Source organism: Phyllostomus hastatus, unplaced genomic scaffold, assembly GCF_019186645.2.
Source record: "Phyllostomus hastatus isolate PE091 unplaced genomic scaffold, TTU_PhHast_1.1 phas_contig_495, whole genome shotgun sequence".
NCBI lineage: Eukaryota > Metazoa > Chordata > Mammalia > Chiroptera > Phyllostomidae > Phyllostomus > Phyllostomus hastatus.
The window spans coordinates 2,034,759-2,061,435 of NW_025333895.1; the positions used below are offsets into that span (position 1 = coordinate 2,034,759).

General features: G+C 40.0%; 1 protein-coding gene across 3 annotated transcripts in view; it reads right to left on the reverse strand.

Annotated features, from left to right (window-relative positions):
- Positions 1-225: 225 nt before the first annotated feature.
- SCAI (suppressor of cancer cell invasion) overlaps positions 226-26,677 on the reverse strand; it is a 109,265-nt gene continuing 82,813 nt past the window's right edge. For 2 of the 3 annotated variants that reach the window (XM_045846337.1, XM_045846338.1), the window contains exons 14-18: positions 26,346-26,427; positions 12,292-12,364; positions 8,566-8,739; positions 8,259-8,359; positions 226-6,143 (exon numbers count right to left, since the gene is read on the reverse strand). In XM_045846337.1, coding sequence (XP_045702293.1) covers positions 5,997-6,143; positions 8,259-8,359; positions 8,566-8,739; positions 12,292-12,364; positions 26,346-26,427 — 577 coding nt within the window. In that variant the 3' untranslated portion in view covers positions 226-5,996. Of the gene's footprint in view, positions 6,144-8,258; positions 8,360-8,565; positions 8,740-12,291; positions 12,365-26,345; positions 26,428-26,677 lie in introns of those variants that run through there. The other variant, XM_045846339.1, reaches the window with a different exon arrangement.

Here is a 26,677-nt window from a genome sequence, read left to right on the forward strand (position 1 = left end):
CCGTGGAGCATTGTCCAGCGAGAAATCTCCACCACAAAACTTTGCAAACCACTTTTGACACATTTGATCATTCACAGCACCTTCTCCATACACTGCACCAATCTTTTTTTTGCATTTCAGTTGTGTTTTTACCTTTCTTGAAATAATAAAGCATGAGATTAAGAAAATGCTGCGTATTTTCTTTCATCTTTAATATTAAAATAGCCACACAAAATGTCTGATAAGCTTTTAAAAAATGCACGCTGATACGACAGCTGTCACAGTACAATCTTACAGAAAAAACCAAGCGAGCGTTTTGGCCAACCCAATAGCATAACTCCTGCTCTGCTAGTCTCCGATTGCAACAAATGATTTGGTGAACATCAAACTCTATGAACGCGTTCACTGATTTTTCAAAATGCTACAATGCCAAATTTTAATATTTATACCATTATTTTAAATGTAAGACTTGAGAAGTGTTATGCATAGTTGACTGTTTTATTAAAAATACAATGAAGAGGCAAATGTAATATTTTGGGGGTGGTAAAATTGATTCCTGATTCTAACTTCTCTAAGATTTTCACATTGGGTCAGACAGAATTAATCTTCTGAAGGACACTGGGGTAAACAGTTGTTTTGCAGTTATATTTTATCATGCAAAAATAACCTCTAATTAATTTCTGTGGTGACTGTATTCAAGTGTATATTAAACATCTTTTACACGCTTCCATGCAAATAAACATGCCCAGTGAAGACAGGCGTAACTGAACATTGCTACTCTGTGATATCTCACAGGTTCACAAATTGGCACTGTACATAATTACTATCCTCTTATCTCCCCCACCTGTCATCTTTGGTAGAGGTTTGAAGGCCCAGAGTTTAGAGCACGCCATGCACCTAATATTAAGAATCCTACTTCATGTATGAATATATCATCAATTTGCAGAACACAAGTGATCTCATAGAGACAAAGAAATACAAGTGGAGGCTTTTTATTCACTGGAAGCATTTGCTCAGATGAACACGCTCATCTTCGATATGCAACCCCCGTAAGAAACATCTACAGTCAGAAATGCCACAACGGGACTAATGTGATCACAGCTGCTGTAAAATGCCGATTAACAACCCCCTGCTCTCAAGGATGTTCACCTAACCTCAGTCCCCTAGCTAATGCCCCTTTTTCTGCCTCACGGAGTCAGATATAGAATGAGACACACTGGTGAAAACAATTGTTCCAAAATTAAAAGTCAGTATTAGGCAATAAAATGGCAACTAGGAACATATACCCTAGTTAAAGGACATTTTCCTCTCTATTTTGAAATGTGATCAAAGTAATTTTTCCCACAGTCCCTCAATTCTCAGCATAAATACTTTACTATTCAGTAATAATATTTAACTATGGATCAAGAAAATAAAGAACTAATACAGCTTAAGAACCTGCTGGTGTCTCAGTTTCATATACTTAGGTTTTTCAGGTTTATATCACTAATTTTATCATCAGTTTAAAAGAAAATTGGCAGATGAATTTAAAGCTAAGAATACCCAGCCTTCTGTTCAGATCTTCGTACCCTAATTTCAACCCCAAATTTACCCATTTTACCCAAACAAAAGCCCCTTAAAATAGAGGCTCATGAATGAGATACAGCCACAACCTAATTACAGCAGCATGAACAATGCCACTATGATGTCCTCACAGAACGTAAATAAACTCAGCCCACAATGGGTACAGCTATATAATATACACATACTATATCACTGCATACCAATATATTTACAAACATGTACATATATACAAAAAGTATACAGATTGCATTTAGCATCATAAAAATATACACATGCCATTACAAATAAGGATTTCAAGTAAATAAAATCAACAAAAGAGCCCTCAACATAAATACTCTTTACCCTCTCCAAACAAACACGCAGGAACACATATACACCCAAAATACTACCAGGAGATTCATACCATTCATATTAAAAATCAAATCTTTTACTCACTTAGGGTGGGGGGGTGATTCTGAATCACTGGCAGTGGCCAAGTTTGCAGACCTTGGTACCTTACTATATTTCCAGTGAAGAATGTTCTCTGCATATCAGGCTGATTACGAGTCTCCATGGATAACTAAGTACAAAATTTTTCAACTGAGGCCAAACCCCTTCTAAGAGACAGAAAATTACAAAGTCACACAGGTCAGAGATTAAACCTGAAGAATGCTACAAAAAACTCCAAAATTGATATATAAAAAAGCAGATTTGTTGATTTCCCTCCACCTCAATGAAATTCAGTTCAATCACCACCTAATCCATTTCAGGGAATTCTATTACAAAAACAAAACAGGGGCAGAAGCCATACATGAGGAAAAATAAAACCCAGACTCCAGATCAGAAAATTTTCATTCATGACTAGATTGCACTTTGTTTTTATAATCTCAAAACATTTCAACTTGGTAAAAATATAAAGGGTACGATAAATTCTATGTGCTTTGAGAGGTTTTGAGAGCACCACTTCCTAAGAGGAAAACACACACACACACACACACACACACACACACACAAAATACATCCTGGCTAAAATCAAAGACAAAGTGTCTAACTTGTGGATTCTTTATAATTAATGCATAAAAATTTGCTAGGGCTGACTGATTTACTGGTTTTAATATTTGATATTAAAAAATACCATAACCTTTGTGCCAAAATATAAATCTCTAATTATTTCTTTCTCGTTCACTATAGAAAACCACCTGAGCTACTGGAAAGACTGGGCTGAGATTAGGAGGTTTGAGTTCTAACTATCACTGTGAGTAAACGAATAGTTTTGGTGGTGGTGGTGGTGGGGGGTCGTAGATTATTTCTCTTTTGTAAAAGAGGGAAGATAGATGCATTACCATCTTCAGAAATACATGGGTAAAGAAAGAGAAAATAATTCCTTGTGCTTAATTTTGTTGCATGTATAACTGACTTCTTGTAGTCTTTGACTCCCTATTTTGTTTATAGTGATTTTAAGGGTAAGAGACTGTATCAGAATCTCCAGGGGGAAGTGTGTGCAATTTGAAAACAAAGAAGTGCCCTTTCCTATTGCTTTGCTCTGTTCTTAGTTCCAATATTTCAATTTCTATGAAATCTAAAAATAAATAAATAAAGGGCTTAATATCTTTACATTTCTAAAGGGGAGCAGCATGCACTGGGAAAAATGAGACCCTTTGCCACTGCCATCCTGACCCTACTGGGTGATTGTCCTTCAACGTTTCTTTGTCCTTGATTAAAGTAACGCCTTAAAGTGTACAAGCTGGGTAGTGGGCACAAGTGGGTTCAGTAACCTCTGTTTACATTTAAAACTTTTATAGTAAAAGGTAAAAAACCAGAGAGAGAAAAGACAAAGAAATACAAAATGTTTGCACAAATGTAATCTTCTCAATAAGGCCTACTACCCTGATCACTCATTTCAACATTGCTCTTTGCCCCAAAACAAACTAATAAAATTTCCCTTACAGAGATCTAATTTTTCTTCAAACAACTTACAAATTTCTAACGTAAAATTACTTAAATTATTATACGTATTGCCTGACTCCTCCTACTCGAATGGAAGCTTCATGAAGACAAGAATTTTCAAGTTTACTTTGACTGCTTCCCCAGCACCTAGAACACAATCTGGAGTGCAGGTGTTATTCAACACACTTTTTTTCTGAAGGCATGAATGAAACAATAGTCGAGAGTTTTCTAGCAGTTTTCCTCTTAAGATCACTTTGGCTTGCTTAAAAACTTTAACTACCAGTAAGCAATTATACTACTCCTAGCTTAAGAAGCAATGCCATCATCTAAACCCTCCCTTGTTCCTAGATAAACGCATTTCTCATCACAGAAGCTCTGATATTTCAGGAGATCCTCTCTCTGAACTAGTTTCTAACAACAACTAAGTGGGACCTAGACATTTTCTTGAATAAAAACTAGTTAAATATAATCTGGAAAAGCAAATATTGTGTACGCTAAAATCAGGGAAACTAATTTTCCAGGTGACATGGGTATAAAGAAATCAATACCTTTGGAATCAAGAGTTCAAATTATAGAACCATTCAATTGGACAGCACCCGGGGCCAATGCCTTCATTTTACAGATGAGAAAGCTAAAGAGCAGAGACATGCAGACACCCGCCCAGGGCCTAAAGCTAATTACCAGGAAAGCCAGGATTAGAACTCAGGCCTCCTAGTTCTCAGACCAGTGTTCTTCATGCTAAACAGGTGAGGATAAAGCTCAGGATGTAATATTATTTTAATCATCAGAGAACAGGAACGTATGTGTTGCTGGGAATGTCACTGGCACAGAACTTCGGGAGAACTGACACAGCAACCAGACCACTAAGGCCTGTCTTGCTGGAGTCAGGTGAACATGGAGCTCACAGGAATGCTCCGACATTAGCGAAGGGACTGAAAAAAAGGGAAAACGGTGTTTATCTGCTAAGGAAAAACCACCCACAAGCAAAGAAAATCTCTACCCAGAATAATGTTTCCAAAGCTTTCTGAAATAATGTTTAAAAGAACAAACAATTCAAAAACTAATAAAACATCACCAAGTCCCCCCGAACCAAGAACAATAGCTTCAAGACTTCAGGTGAAAAATCAGCCAATTGAAACAAGTATATGAATAACTTAGGCCCAACTAATTCTGTATGACAGAAATGAAAACCAAGTTAAAAATATTACAGAAAAAAATTCCCTAGGGACATAGGAAAGCGGCCGCAAAAGCTATCACCATTTCCCCTGGGGCTGCCAGAGGTAGAATGCGAGCCTGTACAGAAAATTAGGCAGCAGGGCTTGTGATTCATAACGTTCTGAACTTGAATTCTGTGGAGTTAAAAGGGGGGGAAAACATCACAGCTAGTGCCTGCGAAATTATGAAGGGGATGACAGGGAGGAAAAACACAAACATCTTTATATTATATACTGAGCCCTATTTAAAATAATAAAAAGAACTTGTGCATGAATATAAAATATTAAATAAAACAAGTTTTAAAAAATCTTATCGCCAAATTGTCAATGCGAAATCAACTTCCACTTTAGGTTAAATAACAATTCAGTTACCCTCAGCTAAAATGCATAACATCTCTGACTCTGAAGTCACATACATTTGAACTATGCAAAAAGGTTACAGACTCTCAACTGCATTCCATGGGCTTCCATCTAGACAGTCTTTAAACCTGACCTTACAAACGAAGAATTTAAATAGAATTCCCACTGCAAATACTGTCTTATGAAACCAACAATCTGAGTTTCAAGTGAAATACTTAGAAGTGGTTCTTTTTCATTTCAACACTCAGAGACTATGAAGGAAACAAAGTATGCAAACATATCTCATAGCAACACAGGACCCACACATTCCAAACGATATTTATCCCTCTCAAGACCCCAATGAAAGGTTTAGCCTTCAGATGCAAATCAGTCTTACACAGTTTCTGAAATTCTGACAGTATTTAAACAAGTGAAATGATTTCAAGAACTGTTGATTATACTTCAGAGAATCATACACTTTCTACGTACTAAGTTGGAATGCAAAGAAATAGTATGGCAGGACTCTGTTCTTGATTTCTAATGGTCCATGCTGGCTAGTTTCCTCTCTGAACAATTATGTATTTTCCAAATCCACACACGTAAGGTCCAAGTTTAAGAGTTGGATTTTCTTCATGTACAAAAATAAATAATTTACTCTTCACAGGGTGAGAATAGTGACTATTTGAGTGTAGGGTTAGATGCTGGAGGCAAGTTTCCATACCTCAAAAACGAAAATGAAAAAAAAAAAAAATCCCAAGATTAGTCGAGTTTTTAAAAAGACCCGAAAGATTGTATTTTAAAACAATTACCCTAAAAGTATGAACAATTTTTTCAGTTTGTTCTTAAAATGGTGGTCCTAAATTAAAAAATAAAAACTTAAGTAACACCACTGTGTGTCTGTCATCACATTAGAAAACGGCACCATTTAAAATCTGTGGCAAATGAAAAATCTGTTTCGACAAGAGGATTTCTGTGTTAATAGTCATCTATGGTATTTTCAAAGAACACGTTTCGAACATCCAGAATGGACGCCAATTCCAAAATGTGCTTCTGGAGGTGAGGGTTCTCCACGGTCTCATCCCTTGGCAGCTGTGGGTATGATTCAGGATAGTTTCGTGTTTCCTAACAGGCGAAGAAGAGAAAAGTCAAGTTTTATAGTTTAATGACAGAAAATCATAAACATTAATGTTACTGAATGATTGTTCACATTAACAATATCAAGGAGTAACATTGATATTATGTATTTTTCTCTTTCATATTGGTATGATTCTTTCTGGTAACACATTTTTGAACATATAAAATTGCTGGCATTTGACCACTTTGACCTTAAAAAATGACAATTTCATATGATTCAACCTAATCTATTAATTTAGTGAGTTAATTAACAAATGTTTACCGGGGCCAATCATTTCTGGGCACTATGCTATGTTGTAGAAACCATGTAATTTTTACTTGTTAGGGGAGAGAGAAATCCTAGCATGTTTCAACAAGTATTTGTTAAGTGAATGAATAAATAAATTTGCAGTGGAAATTAAAATGAGAGAAAAACGATAAGAAGCATGGGCCTTCAAAATTAATTTTAAGAGAGGGATGTGCCAAAATGACTGTAAGATTTCAGGAGTGGGTGACTCGAGAGAAGAGTCGGGAACCACTGAGAGAAAAAGAGGAGGAGGAGCTGATTTGGGGGTAGTATGAAGCTTCAGGTTTTAGGTATATTTTCTTTTTATTTTTTAAATATTTCATTTATTTATTTTTAGACAGAAGGGAATGGGGGGGAAGAGAGGAAGAGAAATATCACTGTGTGGTTGCCTCTCACATGCCCCGTACAGGGGACCTGGCCTGCAACCCCGGCATGTGCCCTGAATGGGAATTGAACCGGTGACCCTTTGATTCACAGGCCAGTGCTCAATCCACTGAGCTACACCAGCCAGGGTGGTATATTTTATTTGTGTTAATAGTGTAATACAATTAGAACTGCTCAAACACAATTTGAAAATTTAGGGCTGTATCTCAAAAGACAAATTTGAGCAATATATGTAAACACTGATATAATCTGCATGGCAAGAAATCTTAAAGCCATAAAAATAGATGAGATTTCTAAGAATATTACCAAAAAGTAAAAGAAGGAGTTCCTAAAAAGGCAGATGAAAGTTCAGAAAAAGGAAAAAAAAGGAATAATAAAATGGAAAAAAATTGTATAATTACAGGAAAGCTAAAGAAAAAGACAATTTCAAAAACCTGGTCATTCTCATTTGGCCATTTCTATAGACCGTAATTTTGCCACACATTTAAAATTTCCAGAAGAAACAAGTTGCTACTTTTCTATGCATCTCACATGATGGCTCATATATTCAAATGTCATTTCTCTGTCTTATTCCTATAGGCCTCACTCATTAACACTTACAAAGACCAGATTATTTTTTTTAAGATTTTATTTCTTTTTTTTTAGAGAGAGGGGAAGGAAAGGAGAAAGAGAGGGAGAGAAACTCAATGTGTGGTTGCCTCTTACACAACCCCTACTGGGGACCTGGCCCGCAACCCAGGCATGTGCCTTGACAGGGAATTGAACCAGCACACCTTTAGTCCGCCGGCCTGAGCTCAATCCACTGAGCCACACCAGCCAGGGCACAAAGACCAAATTTTTGTTTTACTACATTAAATACAGGAAACTGATAGAAGATTTCCTAGTGGCAATGTTTATTATAATAAAAAATTGGAAACACCCCAAATGTCCATTATCAGTAGGCTAGATGAGTAATTTGCGCTACATAGTCAAACAATGAAATCCTATACAGCAGTGAAAATGAATGAGTGAAAGCTATAGTCAGTCATCAACATGGCTCAGTTTCAGGAATACAATAAGGAGTAAAAAAGCAAGTTATAAAATACATAAAATATGGATCCATTTATCTGTTGTGTAGGAATATAAGCACATGTGGCAAAACTTTAACACAAAGTGAATGACAGTTATGAAAATCAGGATTTTAGTTTCAGCTGAGAAGAAAACAGGATTACGGAGGACCCAGCCTCAGAAGCAATGAAAATGTTCTACCTCTTAAATTGAGTGGCAGGTAATCAGATATGCCTTATTTTGTCCATCTGTAATACTTTAAATACAATACAATTTGTTTATATGATTTTGGATCTATTCAAACTCTATTTAATCCAAGTGAAATATAACATGTTTCTTAAATACCTAACATGGTAAAATTGGTCATTAAAATACTCTTTGCCTACCCGAAAAATCTTGTGCATCCTCATGGTGGCTGAACAAAAGACAAATCTTGTGAGAAGCAAGCGGAGAAATTCATCTCCAAAGAACTGCAGGAATGCCTGATCTGCAAAGAGGAGAAAGATGACAGTAAAACAAAACTTAAAGGGAAAAACACATTTCCAAGGGGAAGAAAAATTCAGGAAAACCTTCTCAACTTTCCTGCCTTCGACAAATACCTTTAAAAATTCAAACAATTTCAATGATTTTTAAAAATTTTAAAACCATTATAGTATGTTCTGTTAAGTGTGCCGTTAGATACTAGTAGGGTACCTATTGAACGTGAATGCGTCAGTAGCTGGGCAATGTCGCGGTTGATTTTTCGAAGATATTCTTGACACTTTTCCCACAGGCCTCTACGCATGCTTGACAATCCAGAGACAAATAGGAAGGCCATTAGAGGATTGTTCAAAAAGAGAGTGAAGAGGCTACCTCGTTGAGATTGATCTGTAATAACAAACATGTTTTATATATACAGATACACACATACATAGAAAACACTTTTGTAAAAGATAAGGATGCATTTGACGAACATTTTAATATACTGATGATGTATAAAATTAAAGCTATATCATTAAATCATAATTCAACAAAGTAGATCCTGCAAGGAACTACAAAAACATATTCCAGGTACCTTGATTTTCTGCTGAACAAACTTTAGAGCCTAGTAAACTAAGAGAAAGAGAACATGAACATATTCCTTTGCCGTTTCCCCTCCAACTCACAGATCTTATCCAAATACAGCAAGGTCTGGCTTACAGGCAACTCATGACAGAATTCTCTGATGAGTACTAGGATTGCTGGTCTTTTTCGCTCTTTTGTTAGTTGCTCTTTCTCCACTTATCCCTTCAATATCAACCCTTCCCCTCTTTGGCCTGATATATCACTGATCTCACCTACTCCCATAATTTTGGTTATCATTTATATGCCTATTGATTCCCAATTCTCTTAGATTGAGCTCCTTAGGTCTAGAACCATGCTGTCTCGCAGCACTTAAAAAGAACTTAAAATGTGCCCTGACTGGCAAAGCTCAGTGGATTGAATGCGGGCTGCGAACCAAAGTGTCACAGGTTCGATTCCCAGTCAGGGTACATGCCTGGGTTGCAGGCCATGACCCCCAGCAACCGCACATTGATGTTTCCCTCTCTCTCTCTTTCTCCCTCCCTTCCCTCTCTGAAAATAAATAAAATTCTTTAAAAAAAAAAACAGCTATGACACCACTGATTAAAAAAAAAAAAACAACTTAAAATGTGACTGGTCCAAAATGAGACACTGTGAAGTATAAAATGTACATGGGATTTCAAAGCAGGAGTACAAAAAGACACATTTTTTTTAATCTTTAAAGATTTTATTTATTTATTTTTAGAGAGAGGAGAAGGAGAAAGAGGGAGAGAAAAGTGGTTGCCTCTCGCACATCCTCTACAGGGGACCTGGCCCGCAACCTAGGTATGTGCCGGACTGGAATCGAACTGGTGTCCCTTTGGTTCTCAGGCTGGCACTCAATCCACTGAGCCACACCAGCCAGGGCTTAAAAGGCACATTTTTTAACTTTAATTTCACCAGTTACTTTCTACTTTTTAAAAAACATGGCTACTAGAAAACTTAAAATTACATAGGTGACTCCCATATATTTCTATTGTAGAGTTGCTCTAGACTACTAAATTCAACCTAACTCTCAAAGGTAACTTTAAACTCAACATGTCAAAAATTGACAACAAATTTCCCTCCTTTTGTTTTCTTATAAATTCACTTCTTACTCAGTATCGTTATTTCTACCAGCACATCAGCCAGAAACCTGAAGTCTATTCCTGCCTCCTTCCTCTCCCTTATTTCCTCACCATCACCAAGCCCATCACCAAACCTGTTGGTTCTTTGGCTAGTATTTTTTGAAGCCAGCTAACCAGCCACTGTCCTACCTTGGCCACCACAATCTCTTTATTTCCATCAGTGCTCCTGTCCAGTTCATTTTACATAAGATTAACTGAATGCTCTTTCCCATTATGCTGTTTAAAATCTTTTGGTAGCACCCCACTGTCCTCCATTTAAATCAGAAAAGGTTTTTCTTAATTCAGTCCCACGATTCCAAACCCCACCTTTTAATGAACCAGAACTATTTTAATTGCTCCAAATGTTCTATAATTCTACATGTCCTTCAGCTCCACTTTAGACATCATTTCATGCACTTCCTTCACTCTCAAAAGCTGTTAGGAGTTCCTCAAGTGTTTCGCAGGCTTCCTCCTGAGACACTAGGGGCCCCGGGATAACTGTCTGGACTGCTGGCTGTGTCTCCTGCCAGGCACCTGGCTCCGCGAGAAACAGACGCTGTCTGTCTCGTCAGAGTGTTAGCTGCAGTGCCAAGCACTACCTGACAAATAAATGTCGAATAGATATTTGTTGAATGAATGAAGGAACTCTTGGGTAAGGAGAAAACTGTAGACTTTAGATACCAGAGGCACAAGAATCTAATCTGACATCCAAATACTTAGACACCTGCTGGTTTTGTGCCCGGAAGGGGCACATTTAGGGATTAGAAGGCTAAACTTTATAGCACAAAAGATAGGATACTGGACTAAAAAATATTAAGGATGTACATTATAACTAAGCATATTAATAATGATAGCTGGCACATACAGAATACTTATACGGAATACTTACTAATAATATACTTATTAGTAATACTAATACTTATTAGCTGGCACATAAAATACTTATTATGTACTCAGAGTTATGAAACTGGTACTATTACTATCTTCATTTGATAGGAAATACTGAGGCACAGAATGGCTAAGGAGCCATCCAAGGTCATACAGCTAGTAAGTGGTTGAGTTGCAATTCAAGTTCAATCGGTTTGCCTCCAGAGTCTGTGTTTTCATCCTATGTGTAATAAAGCCTTGCTGACCAGATGATCTTGGTATTAACCCATTACATCATGCAACTTTAACTAAACCTCCCCCTTGAGAAGACCGATTGACAGCAAAAAGTACTCCCAAGTCACTGGAAGGGGTTACACTTCTCCAGGACAACAGGTTAACAAAGTTCTCAAAGCAGGAGAATTTTACCGTTGTTTGAAGGTAAGTTCTATCCCTCAGTAATTTGACTTTTGGTTACAGGAACTTAGTATTTCTACATGTTTCTCCCTGTTAAATAGCAGAACTTACCTTAAAACAACAGTGACAAGTCTCCAGCTTCTCTCAGGCATTCAAATGCTGACCATCACTTCCTGTGTCAAACTATGTCAGCAGACAGGGCTTCTGGCTGGGAAGTAGCAGTAAAATGCCATCCCCCACAGAGAGACATCAGCACTATTCACAGTCAGGGAGATAGTGAATTGGTGACAAGTACTGCTGAAACAGCGTGAAGGTTTGTTTAGTATCGTACCTCCCTTAATGCCTGGGCCACAGAACCAGATGGCACGTGCTGCCAATTAGGGACAAATTATTCAAAGTCTTTCACTTCTTATTCATCTGAGAAACGGCCAGAACACTGACCTGTCTCTCCGGCACACTGAGAAGAGGTTCTTTTATTTATAAAATACAACCAGGTAAAAATGTGGATGAAAGAAACCCTTTCCCTTTAAGTTGTGCCGGTTAGGGTATCCTAACTCATAGGCATAGGCTGAGGAGTCTTCTTGACCAGATAGCTTACGGTCTTAAAAGATGTAGCCAGTCATTACAGGAAATCACGCTAGACAGATGAGAACAAGCTCTCCAAAAACATAGAGCTGTAAAACAAATTTTTAAATTCACAAATTTTAAGTTCCCCAAGAGCAAGAGACCAAAACCACCCCTGACTCAGGGATGCTTTGCCATTTCTTTGAGAACTATCTCAAGGCCTAATGGTAGCAAGACTTCTGGCTGATTTCAGACTGACACGTGCCACATCAAACACCACACATCCACATGTGATCATTATAGGTAGGAAGCAAAGATCAATATTACTCAAACTGTAAACAGTGTTTATTTGCAACCTATGGATAGAAGAGGTAATGACAAAACATACCTTGTAAAGCTTTTGGATATGCTGTAGGAGAAAGCAAGCAGACTAGTGGCTGTCCAAATAAGTTTGTGAAATTCTGTAACATATAAGAATTTAAAGCGTTCATTAAAGGCTTGACCAAAGATAGTAATTTTCTAAAGCATATCATTAGTGTTTAGATTGGGCTCTCTGACTCATAAGCAGCTGCAGATACATCAGTAACAGCTGAAGAGACTGCCATTCATGTATAACTACTATGAATAATAGGCTTTCTTAAAATAGTGACACTGACTAAATGAACTATTGATTTTTTTTAAATAAAGGCACAGATACTGTTGCAGTGTTCCAGGTTACAGGGGGAGGTCATCTGGCTGTCTACCAGGAGGCCACCCCGTGGGCAACATGCCCTGATGGGTGCATGCACAAGGGTGAGTTTTCTAAGCTCTGAGGTCTGGCTCTAAAACCCGACTTAACAGGTCTGTGAAGACAGAGGCACCTCTCACTGTGAATCTCATTCACTGCTCACACAGAATGATGTATAAAACCAGAATGTCGATGTGAGAATTAAACTGACATGCAAAAAATACTCTCTGCATGCTTTAAGGGTATCCTTTCCCTTAGGGCAAATCTACACAGGAAATAAAATTATAAACTGTATGGTAAAACAAGATAGATAAAAAACTAAAAGTAAACTTGGGACACCAGGCAAGAGGGCAGCGTAGGCAGACATGGCTCGCCTCTTCGCACAACCACATCAAAATTACAGCTAAAATGTAGAACCACCATCACTCAGAACTGGCAGAAATCGAGTTGAATGGAGTCTGACAGCTATGCAGTTAAAGAAACCACATCCATCCAGACTGGTAGGAGGGGCACACATGTGGAATGGGCTGGTCCCACAACCACGTGTGATGGATAAAAATTCAGGGGGGATATCTCAGAAGCCAGGAGTCCCAGACCCACACCAGGGCCCCCAGCCCAGGATTCCAGTGCCAGGAAAAAACAGTGGGGATTGAGTCAGTGGAAGAAGCTTCTGGAGCCCCAGGCAGTTCCTCTGAAAGAACTCACACACAGACTCACCCACTCAGACCCTTTGAGCTCTAGCTTGGCATAGCAGATGGAAACGGACTAGTGGCATACGGGGAGGAACTGAAGCATCTGGCATCAGGGAGAGCAGAGGCCATTGTCCCTTTGCTAAACCCTCCCTGCACAGAGCCAGTAGGCTGGTGCCATATCTGAGATTCCATTGATCTGGCTAACACTGTTTGACCTGCCTTAGAGATCCCAGAGACTCTGCCCCACCCAGCTCACAGGCCCACCTAAGCTGCTTTTCCATATGAATGGCTAGTCTTGGCTCATGCTTCACAACTTCCTAAATCCTCTCAAATAAGTAACAGCCAGCTTCAGTGAACCCCAGCCCCACCTGCCCCACACATACTACAGCAGCCAGAATAGGATCACAGCTTGGCTTTACCTGGGAATCTCCAAGTCCATCTCAGATGCTCAGACAGGATGGCCCCGGGCAAAACACAGGTGGAGGCTGACCTTGGCCTGCACCACCTGGGAAATCCCCAGGGCCAGCACACTCAGTGGACAGCTACAGGTCACATCAGAGTATTACCATTCTGCCCTTGAAGAGCTGATCCTCCACAGAGCGTGGAAGTTCATGGTCAGTGGTCACAGCCAATCGTTGCAACATTGACCTGCCAGCAGCAACCAAGTCTCAGCTACAAGAGGAGGGTGTACTGAGCCCACACAAAGGGCACACCTTGAGTACCCAGCTGGGGTTATAGGGGAGTCTGTGCCACTGGACCCTACAGAACACCTACTGCATTAGGCCACATTACCAAGACATGGAGTCAAAGCAGCTCTGCCTAATAAATAGAAACAAATATATGGAGGCTGCCAAAATAAGGAGACAAAGAAACATGGCCCGAATGAAAGAACACGTCAAAACTCCAGAGAAAGAGCTAAGCTAAATGGAGAAAAACAATCTATCAGATGCAGAGTTCAAAACACTGGTTATAAGGATGTTCAAGGAACTTAGTGAGGAGCTCAGCAGCATAAAAAAGATCCAGTCAGAAACGAAGGATTCACTAATTGAAATAAAAAACAATTTACAGAGAAACAACAGTAGGGTGGATGAAGTCAAGAATCAAATCAGTGATTTGAAACATAAGGAAGCAAAAAACAACCAATCAGAATAACAAGAAGAAAAAAGAATCCAAAAATATGAGGATAGTATAAGTTGCCTTCGGGACAACTTCAAGAGGCCCAACATTCACATCACAGGGGTGCCAGAAGGAGAAGAGAAAGAACAAGAAATTCGAAATCTATCTGAAAAAAGAGTGAAAGAAAACTTTCCTAATTTGGTGAAGGAAATAGACATATAAGTCCAGGAAGCACAGAGAGTCCCAAACAAGATGGATGCAAAGCGGCCCACTCCAAGACACATCATAATTGAAATGCCAAAGAGTTAAAGATAAAGAGAGAATCTTAAAAGCAGCAAGAGAAAAGAAGTTAGTTACCAGATGGGTGGCAGATGTGAGGGGGGTGTGGGAGAATGGGTGAAGAGGTGAGGGGATTAAGAAGTACAAATAGGTAGTTACAGAATAGCCATGGGGAGGTAAAGCACAGTACAGGAAATGGAGCAGCCAAAGAACTTAGACACATGACCCCCGGACGTGAACAACGGTGGGGGCATTGCCTGAGGGAGTAGGAGGTGCTGGATAGAGGGAGGCAAAGGGGGAAAATCAGGACAACTGTAATAGCATAATCAGTAAAATATTATAAAAAATAAAATAGGAATAGAAATTGAAATAAAGTACAAACACTTAATAAAAAGTGAAAGAAACAAAAATAACTAAAAAAATACTCTTCAATCATAAAAATAAAGACTAAAGCAAATGCAAAGACATACTATGTTCTTAGAGAAGAACCCATTCTAAGGATGCCACACTAATTTATTAAAATTTAAACCAACCTCAAAAAATGGCCACAGATTGTTCCCCTGCAACTGAAAAGAAAATAATCCCTAAGTTTATAAGGAGAAAGTAGATTAGCCAGAAAACCCTGCAAAAGAAGAGCAGAGAGGGAACAAGCCCCATCAGCTATTAAAAATACTTTAAAGCCTCAGAAATAAAAAATAGGAGTGGGTGGGGAATGGGGCACATCTGTGATAGCACCAACAATAAAGAAAAAGGAAAAAACTAAAAAGAAAATGAGAACTTCGAAAAAAAATATGTGGCCCTGACAAGAGAGTAGGCAGAAGGCCAAGGGAAAAGAACGGAGAGCCCAGAGTGAGATCCCCAGGCAGTCGGGACTGACGGTATGCGAGGGTGAAGACGACGGTTTCAGTTGGCAGGAAAAACTGGAGAGCCACGCAGGAGAAAAGCTGGTCCCATACTTCACACCACACACTAGGATAACACATGTCAAAGATTTAAATGTAAAAACTTAAACCATGAAAGTGCTGAAAGGAAAATAGTAGAGTTATTTTTGTAACCTGGAAGAGCTTCCTATTACGATGATGGTTAATCAACCCAGGCACAGAAATCGAAGCCTCGTACATAGTAAAGTACAGCATACACTAAATCAAAAGCCAAACGACGTTTGGGGAAACATATCCACAACTCACATTACAAAGGATTAACGTCCTTAACATACAAAGAACTTCTCAAATCAGTAAGGACGAGTCTGCTGACAAGAGAATTCAGAGGAAAGGGAACACACTCAGTTCAAATGCATGAAAGATGCTGGACCTCACTGACGAGAGAAAGAAAACCAAAGCAACACTAAATTTCCGATCGTAATCTACTAGTTCGGCATTTTTCTAAAAGTTTGAAAATATGTGCTTTTGGCAAAAATATGGGTAAACAGACGCATATGTAGATGGCAGGAATATAAATTAGCACAAACAATGTAGAAGACAATTTGGCAGGCTCCACTGAATTCAGACGCATGTCCCACTGCCACAGCAGTCCCACCACTAGGAACGTACCCTATCACTGCACTCCCAGACCTGTAAAAGAAGTCCCAAGTTATTCCTCGCAGCATTGCCAATAATACTGAAGGGTTAGAAACAACCAAATGACCAGCAATCAAGGACTCGTAGACTAAATCGTGGTACAACCGTACAACGGAATACTGTGCAGCTACAAGGAAAGAAGGAAGAGGTTTTTACGAGTGGATGTGGGTAGACCTCCAACATTTCTTCACAGCAGAAGAAAATACCATACAGAGCAGTTGTATATGGCATGTGACTACCATTTATATGGCAGATCTTGGCTTATATAGGCATTAAAAAATGTTTTTCCTAGAAGGATGAACAAGAAACAGACAATGGTGACCACTTCAAGGGAGAGACAGTAACTGAGTGAGTTGGGCCTGGGAGGGATAACACACCTTTTTGACTTTGGGACATTGTAAATATAATAGCAATACAAAAAAATTAAATAATGAAAATAAATTAGAAATTTCTTGTAACCAGAACACAGGGAGCAAGCTGAATGATACTGAGGAGCATCCTTCAGCGGAGGCAGCCCGAGGCACTCCTGCACACGGCGGAGAAGGCCTGGGTCCGTGGCCGGGGTGCGCTGAGTAGCGCTAAGATTTGAACGCTGCCGTTCCTTGTGCCCCCAGGTTTCCTTTCCCTCTGCTTCCCTTCTGATCAGCTGCTCTGCTGATTTGTTTAAATACTGTATGAAAAGAGTTGGCACGGCAAGCCTGACTGCAATCCTTTGAAAGGCCTGCTTATTACAAGGTTGGCCGTTGGCTGGCTTCTGGGAACTTAGATTTGGCCATGGTCCCACCATTCCCCGAGCTCACTTCACCTGGACCATGCAGACAAGACGGTCTATGCCGAACACCTGCTTTCCTTCTGGGACGATGGCATTTTGGTGCGTGCCAGGCACAGGGCACCTACACGATCAGTCCCCAGTAAACCCCCTGGGCACCGAGTCCCCTGGGAGCTTCCCTCCCTGGTAGACACTGTACAGCATTGTCCCAACTTGTTGCTGAGGGAGTTAGGTACGTCCTTGTGTGACTTCACTGGGAGAAGGCTCCTGGAAGTCGGAGCCTGCTTTGCTCTGGACTTCATCCAATGTGCCTTCCTCCTTTGCTGATTCCCTCTGTCTCCCTTCACCACGATGCACACACTGTACTGAGCGTGACTACACGCTTGGCCCCGTGAGTCCTCCCAGCGAATCACTGAACCTGGGGGTGACCTTGGGGACCTCTGAGTCCCTTCTTTCAGATTATATTTAAATTTTATGTCTAGAAAATAGTAACTTAAGGATGTTTCACATCTCTGTTTTAACTCATCCAGTAATTAATTTTATAGTTCAACTCTCATTAGGTAATCTTATTTTTTCTGCAAGTGTTGGGGGATGTCTCATAATTTTGCCACATATATGGATCATATGATTCAATGCTATTATGTTTAAAAAATTATGGCAAGTGTATGTAAATGCAATATCTATGGAAGAAATTTTAATTTGTTATATGGCTCATACATAAGATTACTATTGATTTTTGTACACTCACCCTATATCTATTACTTTGCTGAATATGTATTCATATTAATAGTCTTTCTGCAATTTTTTTGGATTTTCTATATATAAAAATCATCTACAATTAATAATTTTCTCTTTCCTATATGTATACCTCTCACTGGTCTGGACAGCTTTTTTTATTGCTTTATTTTCAGAATATTACACAATTCTGGTCAGGACTAAGACAAGATTAATCGCAATGATAATAGCAGGCATTCTCTTTTTCTTTCTCATTTTAATTAAGAACACTTCAATGTTTCTTACTCTAAGTACAAAGTTGGCTACATAATACGGAAGCTCTTCAGCATAGGCTGTTTTTTCCATTAAGAATGGGTACTGAATTTTAATAGATTTTACAAATGACCATTGAGTAAGCATGTGATTTTTCTTATTTATCCTCTTGACATAATATATAATATTGATTTATTTTCATATACCTAACCTTTATGTATGATTCAGATAAACTCTTTTGGTACATTATTCTATGAATAGGTCTCTTTACTAGTATTTAATTAAACTTTTTCTAATCCACAAAGATAAACTAATAGGGGCAGAGTCTCCTTTTGGGTATGCTATTTTCGTCTCAAACAATGTCAGCACAATAATTCCCACCACTCACTGAGTGCTGACTGCTTTTCAAGGACCATCCCCGGCGGCTGAGACCCTAACCTGTAAGACCAATATTGCCAACTTATATTACAGAGAGGTGAAAAGAGGCGCAGGAAAGACCAAGAACACATTCAAGGTCATATAAGTGTGTCATGGCCTAATCACTACAGGATGAATTGAATAGTTCTGATCTTCTCCATTGCTCTGGAATTGTGTATTTGATCCTGCAAGTTTCAAGTATTTATCACTGAGCCCAAAGGGCCAGAGCCTTTCTTGTGGGGGAAAGAAGATAATGATGATCACTTCCCTCGATTTCATACCCTGTGATTAGGCTTTTCAGATTTCCTTCTTATGGCCATTAGATTTTTTTTTTCTCCCAGGAAATGACCTATTTAACTCAGGCTTTAAAACACCTTCAAACGTGAAGACAGTACATGGTGCCCGTTTCAAAGATCTCTGTTCTTCAGCAAATACTCATTAAACCTATGGATCAGACACCATTCTAGATGCGAGGATTATAGCAGGAAACAAAACAGTTTCTAAAAACCCTGTCTTCCTGGAGCTGACATTTAGACGAGGGCGGAGGTGGCAGGTACAGACCCACAGGAAACGAAACGAAGAAGTTACATAAGAGCAGTGGCAAGTGCTCCCTGTGGGAAGACAGCGAGAGCACAGTTAGCAGCACAAGCTCTGCGATAAGATCGTGGGCAAATCCCCACTCAGCCGCTCGCTAGTTTTGTGTGTGTGACCGTGGGCGAGTGACTTCATCTTTCTGTGCCTTGGTTTCCTCATCAGTAAAATGGGGATAATGAAAGTAACACATTGGGTTGTGTAAGGGTTAAATGTGTTAATATTCACACAGTGCTTCAAACAGTGCATGGCACTGTACAGAAGCGAACTGCTCGAATTAAGAAAAATAAAGTCATGGATAAAGAGTGTTGGGGAGGCATAGAATTGTAAAAAGGGTGATCCCTTCATAGGGAAGTCCCTGTGAAGGGCGATGCAGGTATCTTCGCAAGAGGATTCAAAGGCAGGGGGACCAGAGCCCAAAGGTCCTAAGCAAAAGACTGCCGGGGATGTCTGCAGAGCAGTGAGGTCTATGTGACCGAAGAGAAAGGACAGGAAAGAGAGAAGACAGAGAGGCATTTGAGGAGAGTGCGGAGCTGTGTGAGGGCGGGTAACAGGCTGCTTCTGCTCTGCGGGAGAGGAGCAGCCTTTGTAGGTTTTACGTAGAGAAATGACGCGATCCGACTTACAGGCACACGCTGCCGGGGCCGGGAGGAGGAGGAAGACTGGTTAGGAAGCTGCTGCAATAATTCGGGGAACAGACGGCAGAGGCGTGGGCCAGGGTGGCGGCAGTGGGGGTGGTAGGTTCTGGATGTACTTGTTGGAGACGACAGGATCTCCGGAAACGGATGTGGGGGTGAGGGAAAGAGGAGTTAACGGAGAACCAGTGGGGGAGACTGAGAAAATAAGCTGACTCCAGATCTTTGTAGTCCTGAGGAAATCAAGCAACTTAAGTTTAGGTTTTAAAGATTTTACCCAGAGAAGGGGACGGAAGTCAGAGCTCAGGTGGTGCCTGAGATGGGAGTCTAAGGGAAAACCATCCCTGGGAAATGAGAATCCCAAAGGGCCACGCCCCTTGTGGAAGGATGAATCAAAACAAATTTCACACCTTCCTTCCTCCCCTGACTCCTCCACAGGGGACTGCAAGGGAAGTTTTCTCAGTGCACAGCAGAGCAGAGACAAACAAAACAAAACAAAACAAAACAGTGTCTGAGGGTTTTAACTATAAGTCAACCCTCCGTGTGTTTGCAGCCCAAATTCACACCACCGAGTAATCCCCTGAACCAGGCACCCAAATGGGGCCGTCTCCCCATTTGGGTGCATACCCTCTCTGGATAAAAGACCCTCTCTGGATAAAAGAACCCTAACCCTAACCCTAGCCCTAACCCTAACCCTCTCTGGATAAAAGAACCTTCAGTCAAGGGCTCCAGCAATAATGAAAAACTCCAACCTACCATCTCAAGAAGTCTAACAAGTCCCAGTCAGTTAACTACAAGGAGCGAAACCTAGAACTACCACAGTGTAACCGCAGCCTGCCAAAACCTTGCACAAGAGCAAGAAGGAATGGAACGAGTGAGGCTGGCTGGCAGACGGGCTCTTACACAATCTCACGATAGGGTGAGGCCTCAAGAGACCGCAGCAGCACCGCCAGCTGTCACGCAAGGCGAGGCTCCGTAGACATCAATAAATAGGACTGTTCTGGCAAACGAGTTAGCCACGCTCACCGGCAGGGATCCGGCCTTGGTATAATCACTGAGACGCTCAAAAGTGTTTCTTCTTTCAAAGGAAAGACAGCAGAACTAAAAGAAGTGTTCGAAATTGACAGCAGGATTTTTTTCACTCCCACTAGTACTATATTACTACAGGTCAGGCCACTGCCACCTGCCTAGTCCCTAAGGGTAATTTGAGGGCCACCGTGTGGACCATACTTGTTACACGCATCCTGGCACTTCGATCACCCTCCTCCGCACTGAAGCTCGGACTAGCATGTAAAGCTCCTCTTTTCCTAAGTGTGGGAGGAGCTGGGGTTTGGAAAGAGAAAGGCTGCTGGAATCGGTCCGGCAAGTTACCTAACCTCCACAGGCGGAGTTTCCTCGACTGTAAGGATAATAGCACATCTCTTCCCTTAATCATTCAACATACATTCACTAAGGTCCTTTTAAGTGTGAGGCCCTAGGGACACAAAGGTATATGAATATAAACACTGAGAGAGACTCTAGGGAAAGAGGGCCCAATGTTGATCGGCCTTTCCATCCCAGGCAGAACAGCTGAGTCTGCTCTGGGGATTACGACTGGACTGTGCAGACAGACCTAAAGGGCCGCCAGAGACTACCCGACAAACAGGTGTGACCAGGCCGTCACACCGAGCTGCTCAGCGTAAAAAGCCTATCCGCAACCTCAGAGATTCTGACCACGTTGCTCGCTAGCTTCCACTCTTGGATCTGAGCAGATAGGCAAAAATTAAATACTCTGAGGAGGGTCTCTAATAGGACGTAGGCAGGCAAAAACAAGCAGAAATGCATCAACATGAAGGAAATAGCTAGCAGGGAGAACTTTTAAAAATAATCATTGATATTCTCAAAGGTAGGAGAATACGAAGTCTGTCTGGAAAAAGTCCAGCTGTTGTTAATATAACGAGAAGGGTTTGTGTGACACTGATGTAAGCTGGCAGCCAAGGAGAGTAGACTGGAATGCGCATGCGTGAGCAATGATGCCTTCACTGTACTAGTCAGTGGGGGTGGTAGATGCTGTTGAGTGAGCATGTATATTGTGTGGCAGTTGAATTCAAAATGACTAAGCAAGTAGAACAATGAATCTGCATCAAATATTGCATTAAGCTTGAACATTCCTCCACGGAAACTATTCAGATGATTCAGAAGGCCATGGTTATGGGCAGCTGGTGATTGGCAGCTTCATCATGACAACATGCCTGCTCATGTATCATGTCTCGTGCAGAGTTTTTTTGGCAAAACATCAAATCACCCAGGTGACTCAGCCCTCCTACAGCCTAGCTTTGGCACCCTATGGCTTCTGGTCTTTCCTACAACTAAATAACCTTTGAGCCTTGTTGATGTAGCTCATTGGATGGAGCACTGTGGTTCAATTCCCTGTCAGGGCACACGCCTGGGTTGTGGGCTGGGTCCTCAGTTGGGGATGAACAAGAGTTAATCAAACCATGTTTCTCTCACACAGAGATGTTTCTCTTCCTCTCTTTCTCCCTCCCTTCTCCTCCCTCTGAAAATAAGTAAATAAATAAATAAATAAAAGCACCCTTGAAAGGGAAAAGATTTGGACAGTCAATGAAAATCAGGAAAATACGACAGGGCAGCTGATGGCAAATGGGAAAACTGCATGAGGGGTTAAGGTGCCGACTTTGAAGGGGACTGAGGTGTCACTGTCCTATGTACAATGTTTCTTGTATCTTGTATCTTCTTCAATATTATTTTTCATATTATATGGCTGGATACCTTCTGGATAGATGCCCGTATATTTCAACCAGGATAAAAACCAAGATAATTATACATGTATATGAATATGTGTTTTCTATGCCTCTATATTTTTATGAAAGAAACATCTAAAGAACAAATTAAAAATCTCAACAAGAGGATTAGAAGATAAAGGCAAAGGAATTTTCTAAAGAGCAAAAAGACCAAAAGATGGAAAATAAAGAGCAAGAAAATCAGAGGGCTGGAACAGAGGGTCTAAAATATGAATGACAAAAGCTGCCAAAAGATAGTACAGAGAAAACAGAAGAGAGGAAATCCATGGAACAACTCAAGAAAATGGGCACAGTCTCCAGACTGAAAGGACTCAAGTACACGCCAAGCACCATGGTTAAAAGTAATCCTAGACTGAGACATGCTGTTAAGAAGTTCAAAAACACAGAAGACCTTAATCAATGTCACTCCAATAAATTCAATTTTTAAAAAATCTGCCTAGTCTTCCATGAAAAACAACAACAACAACAACAACAACAACAAGAAAACAAAAACAAAAACAACAGGAACAAAGAGAAGATCTTAGAAGCTTCTAGAGACTGGAAACAGGTCACCTGAAATCATCCAGAATTAGAAAGCTCTGTACTTCCTAAGAAATACCAGAAGCTACAAAGCAATGCAGCAATGCCTGCAAATTTTGAAGGGAAAGTATATCTACTCTATTCCAAAACCATCATTGAAGTGTGAGGGTAAATTAAAGACATTTGCAGAAGTGTAAGATTTCAAGTGTTTTATCTCATATTCAACCTTCTCAGGAAGCTACTGTAGGAGACGCTACATGAGCTGTGAGAGTAAACACCCAAGAGGAAGACACAGCACTGAGGACGGGGATCCAAGACAGGAGAGAGACGAAGACCTCCCAGGACGACAACGAGAGGAGGGTCTGCGGTAAGGGCTGTGTGGAAGAGGCAGAGGGCACGCGGGCAGAGGCTCTGGGAGATCATTCATCACAGAGCAAAAATGGAGAGACTCATACATCTGACTAATCTGAAGAAGATTTAGATAATTGGTGAGGAGTTCGGGGTTGAATTGGTGATAGGCTCAGGGAAGAAAAAAGCCAGGACCAAAGATAAAGAACTATTTGCTCCAGGAAAAGTAGAAAGTTGCATAGGAAAGGAAAAATTTACTATGGCTTAGCTGTTAAAAGCACTTTATAGCCACAGTAATATAAGCACTAAATATTTAGTGATTCAAACTTATAAGTTTATTGTATGAATAAAAGGATGTAAAAGGTATAAATGTGAATTGGGGCTAGAAAGAGGAAAGAAAGCTAAATTTCTCTTCCATAATGGGATATCAATACATAATGCCTAAAACTGAAGAATCAAGAAATATAAATACCAGCATGTTATTTAGGAAAATGGTGGTTAAATACCAATAATCAGCTAAAAAAGATATAAACGGTGGCCTTTGGAAAGAGGCCAGCAGGGGTAGGGCAAGAGCAGGGAACCGCTTTTGTAGTAACACCTGGTGGAGCTCGTAGACCGCGCAGCTCCCACTCTGACAATACCCTGGAATGACAGCAACATCTGACCCCTGCCCGAGCCCAGGGAATCAGAAGTGGGAGTTAGGGCCCCAGTACAAGTTTTGAAAGGTGCTGTGAATGTTTCCGATGCACAGAGAGAGTTGAGAACTGGAGCTTTTAAACTACTACAGGCACGAGTTCATCTCATAAAAATAAAAAATGTAATATTTAAATAAAGAAGTATACATGAAATGTTTACATGTGAAGAAGCATTTAGAAAACAGATACACATTTATAAAACACTCACATGTATGAGGCATATATAACAACGTGGGAACTCAAGAAATAATACTTGTGTATCGGTCACACGGCTTTCTCTTTTTTTCATTAGAAACTTGCAAAATGGTAGTTTAAGAGTTTCTACACATGTTTTCTAGAAAAAGTAAGTATGAGACACATTCATATATTAATTAACACAGAACTCTTACTTCATTTAGAGGCGTTAAACAGTTCTAATTTTTAAAAAGACCAGATTGGTCTGTGCCATACTCCGATTTGCCTACTGCAAACGGGTTCCCCACTTCATTTCTGCAGATCAGTATGTTCTGGAAAATTTAATTTTTTAGAGGAGTTATACTGTGTGGGCCATCAAACATAAGCAGACAAAAACCAAAAAACCAAAAAACCAACTTTCTGTTATTCAACTGCTATCCCGTCAGAGTATTAAAATCTAGAATGGTGGTGGGAAGAGGGGTTACAGGGCAGTGGGGAATAAAAGGGAGGAAAAATGGGACAACTGTAACAGCATAATCAATAAAATACATTTTTAAAAAATCTTTAAAAAAGGAATATTAAAAATCTAAAATTCAATCATGGTACCTAATTAAGTAAATACACTTCCAAGTGGGCACAGTGGTGTTTTTTTTAAAATCAGCATCCAATACTCACTCATTCTACATTCAAAACACACTCTGGAAATAGCAGGCACAGGTAATGAAAGGTATTTTTGAGATTATAAAAAAGTACCATTGAATAACATCCAATTAAAGTGAGAGAAATTACTAGATTGCTGAAGTACTCCCAATGCACGCTGGAGCATAGAAGCAATACACTTGACCTGCTGTGTCAGCAAATGCTGCCACACCCTTAAACCACAGCAAACGATCCCTTCTCCTTCACTGACAAAGATGCGGAATGCTGCTTTTGAATTCTGTGAAGACAAATGCCTGGACTCCTCTGGTTTTGTGAGTTTTAATGGGAAAACTAATAAATTTTCTCCTTCAGCAGCCTTGCACCTCCTCAGAAAGATGAAAACCACCACCACACACATGATTTAAGAAAGTATACAGCTAATGCTCTCCAACATCAAAGTTGTACTGTTAAACTTGATAAAACAGGTAGCAGGAAATTTGCTGACAAGTTCAGGGTAGGTTGGAGGCTCTTGGAATTCCGACTTTAAAAAGTGAAACTAAACAAGAAAATTAGATGGAAAACATATGCTTGGGGTCAGCTCTCAGAGCTACATGACATTTCCATTGCTCTCCTGAAATAAACCTACTAATGTTTGCTTCTCCACTAATTACATGAACACCCACAACAAAAATAACTTTAATTGGCAGTTTTAATGTGCCGATCCCAGCATATTTCTGAATGTACTGTTCACTAATGAAATATTCCGACCACATACAAAGGACTCCAAAAGTTCTGTTTTCATTTTCCTGTAAATTACTGTAATGTGAACTCGAATATCCTACTTTAAAGTGTTTAGCTGCTGACATCCTTTATACAATCATCAAAAAACACTGCTTCAAAAGTAAAATATAAAACAAAGGACTTTCAAGTTAGATCCCTGTTACTTATTTCAGAATTCAGGGCCATCACTTTTTACTTATTGTCACAAGTTTTTAAAATAAATGCATTTAAAACAATTCGTGTTGATAGTCGGTGACTGTAACTGTCAAACATGGGATATAAATTTCAGTTAAACCTCAGCAGCTCGGTGTGTAGATGGGGCAAAAGTCTGGAAACTAGAGAATACAATGTGCTCATTTGCTTCTACCTCTATAAAAGGGAATTCTGGGTTATATAACAGAAAGAACCTTCTACCAGAGATCTTGGAAATCTTGATTTTTTTTTCCCCTGCAGGAGGATTTATTATTTTCCACTGAGTGTCCATTCATGCGTTTTCTTCTTGTTTCTATTCATAGCACCAGATCCTGACTAGCATGCACAACCTCAAAAGAAAAGAAAGACTAAATACAAACTGTGTAAAATGAAATAAAATGAAGCAAAATAAAATGAAGCAAAATAAAAAGGCACATGTCAAGATCAGCCACCTGGAGTGGAGCCACCACGTCTCACACGTGCCACGGCACGCAGGGAACTCACCTTATAGGCGACGCTGTTGGACGAGTCCACGATGATGAACAGCGGCTTCCTCGTGAAGGGATAGAGGTCTCCAGGGTGGAGGCTGGGAAACAACAACAACAGTGAGTGACTGAGTAACTATACCGCCAAGTCTGGGAATCTTTCTTCTTCGGTTTGGTTTTCTCACGTCTCCTTTTCATGGTAGCACTGAGAGAAAAACAAAGATTCATTAAGCAAAAGAGAAAGACTGCCTGTATTAAGTGTTATTGGGAAAAAACTTCAGAGATAATTATTACTCAAGAATATCCAGGCTGGAGAGAAGGCTATCATATATGCAAAGACGGGCTAAACAC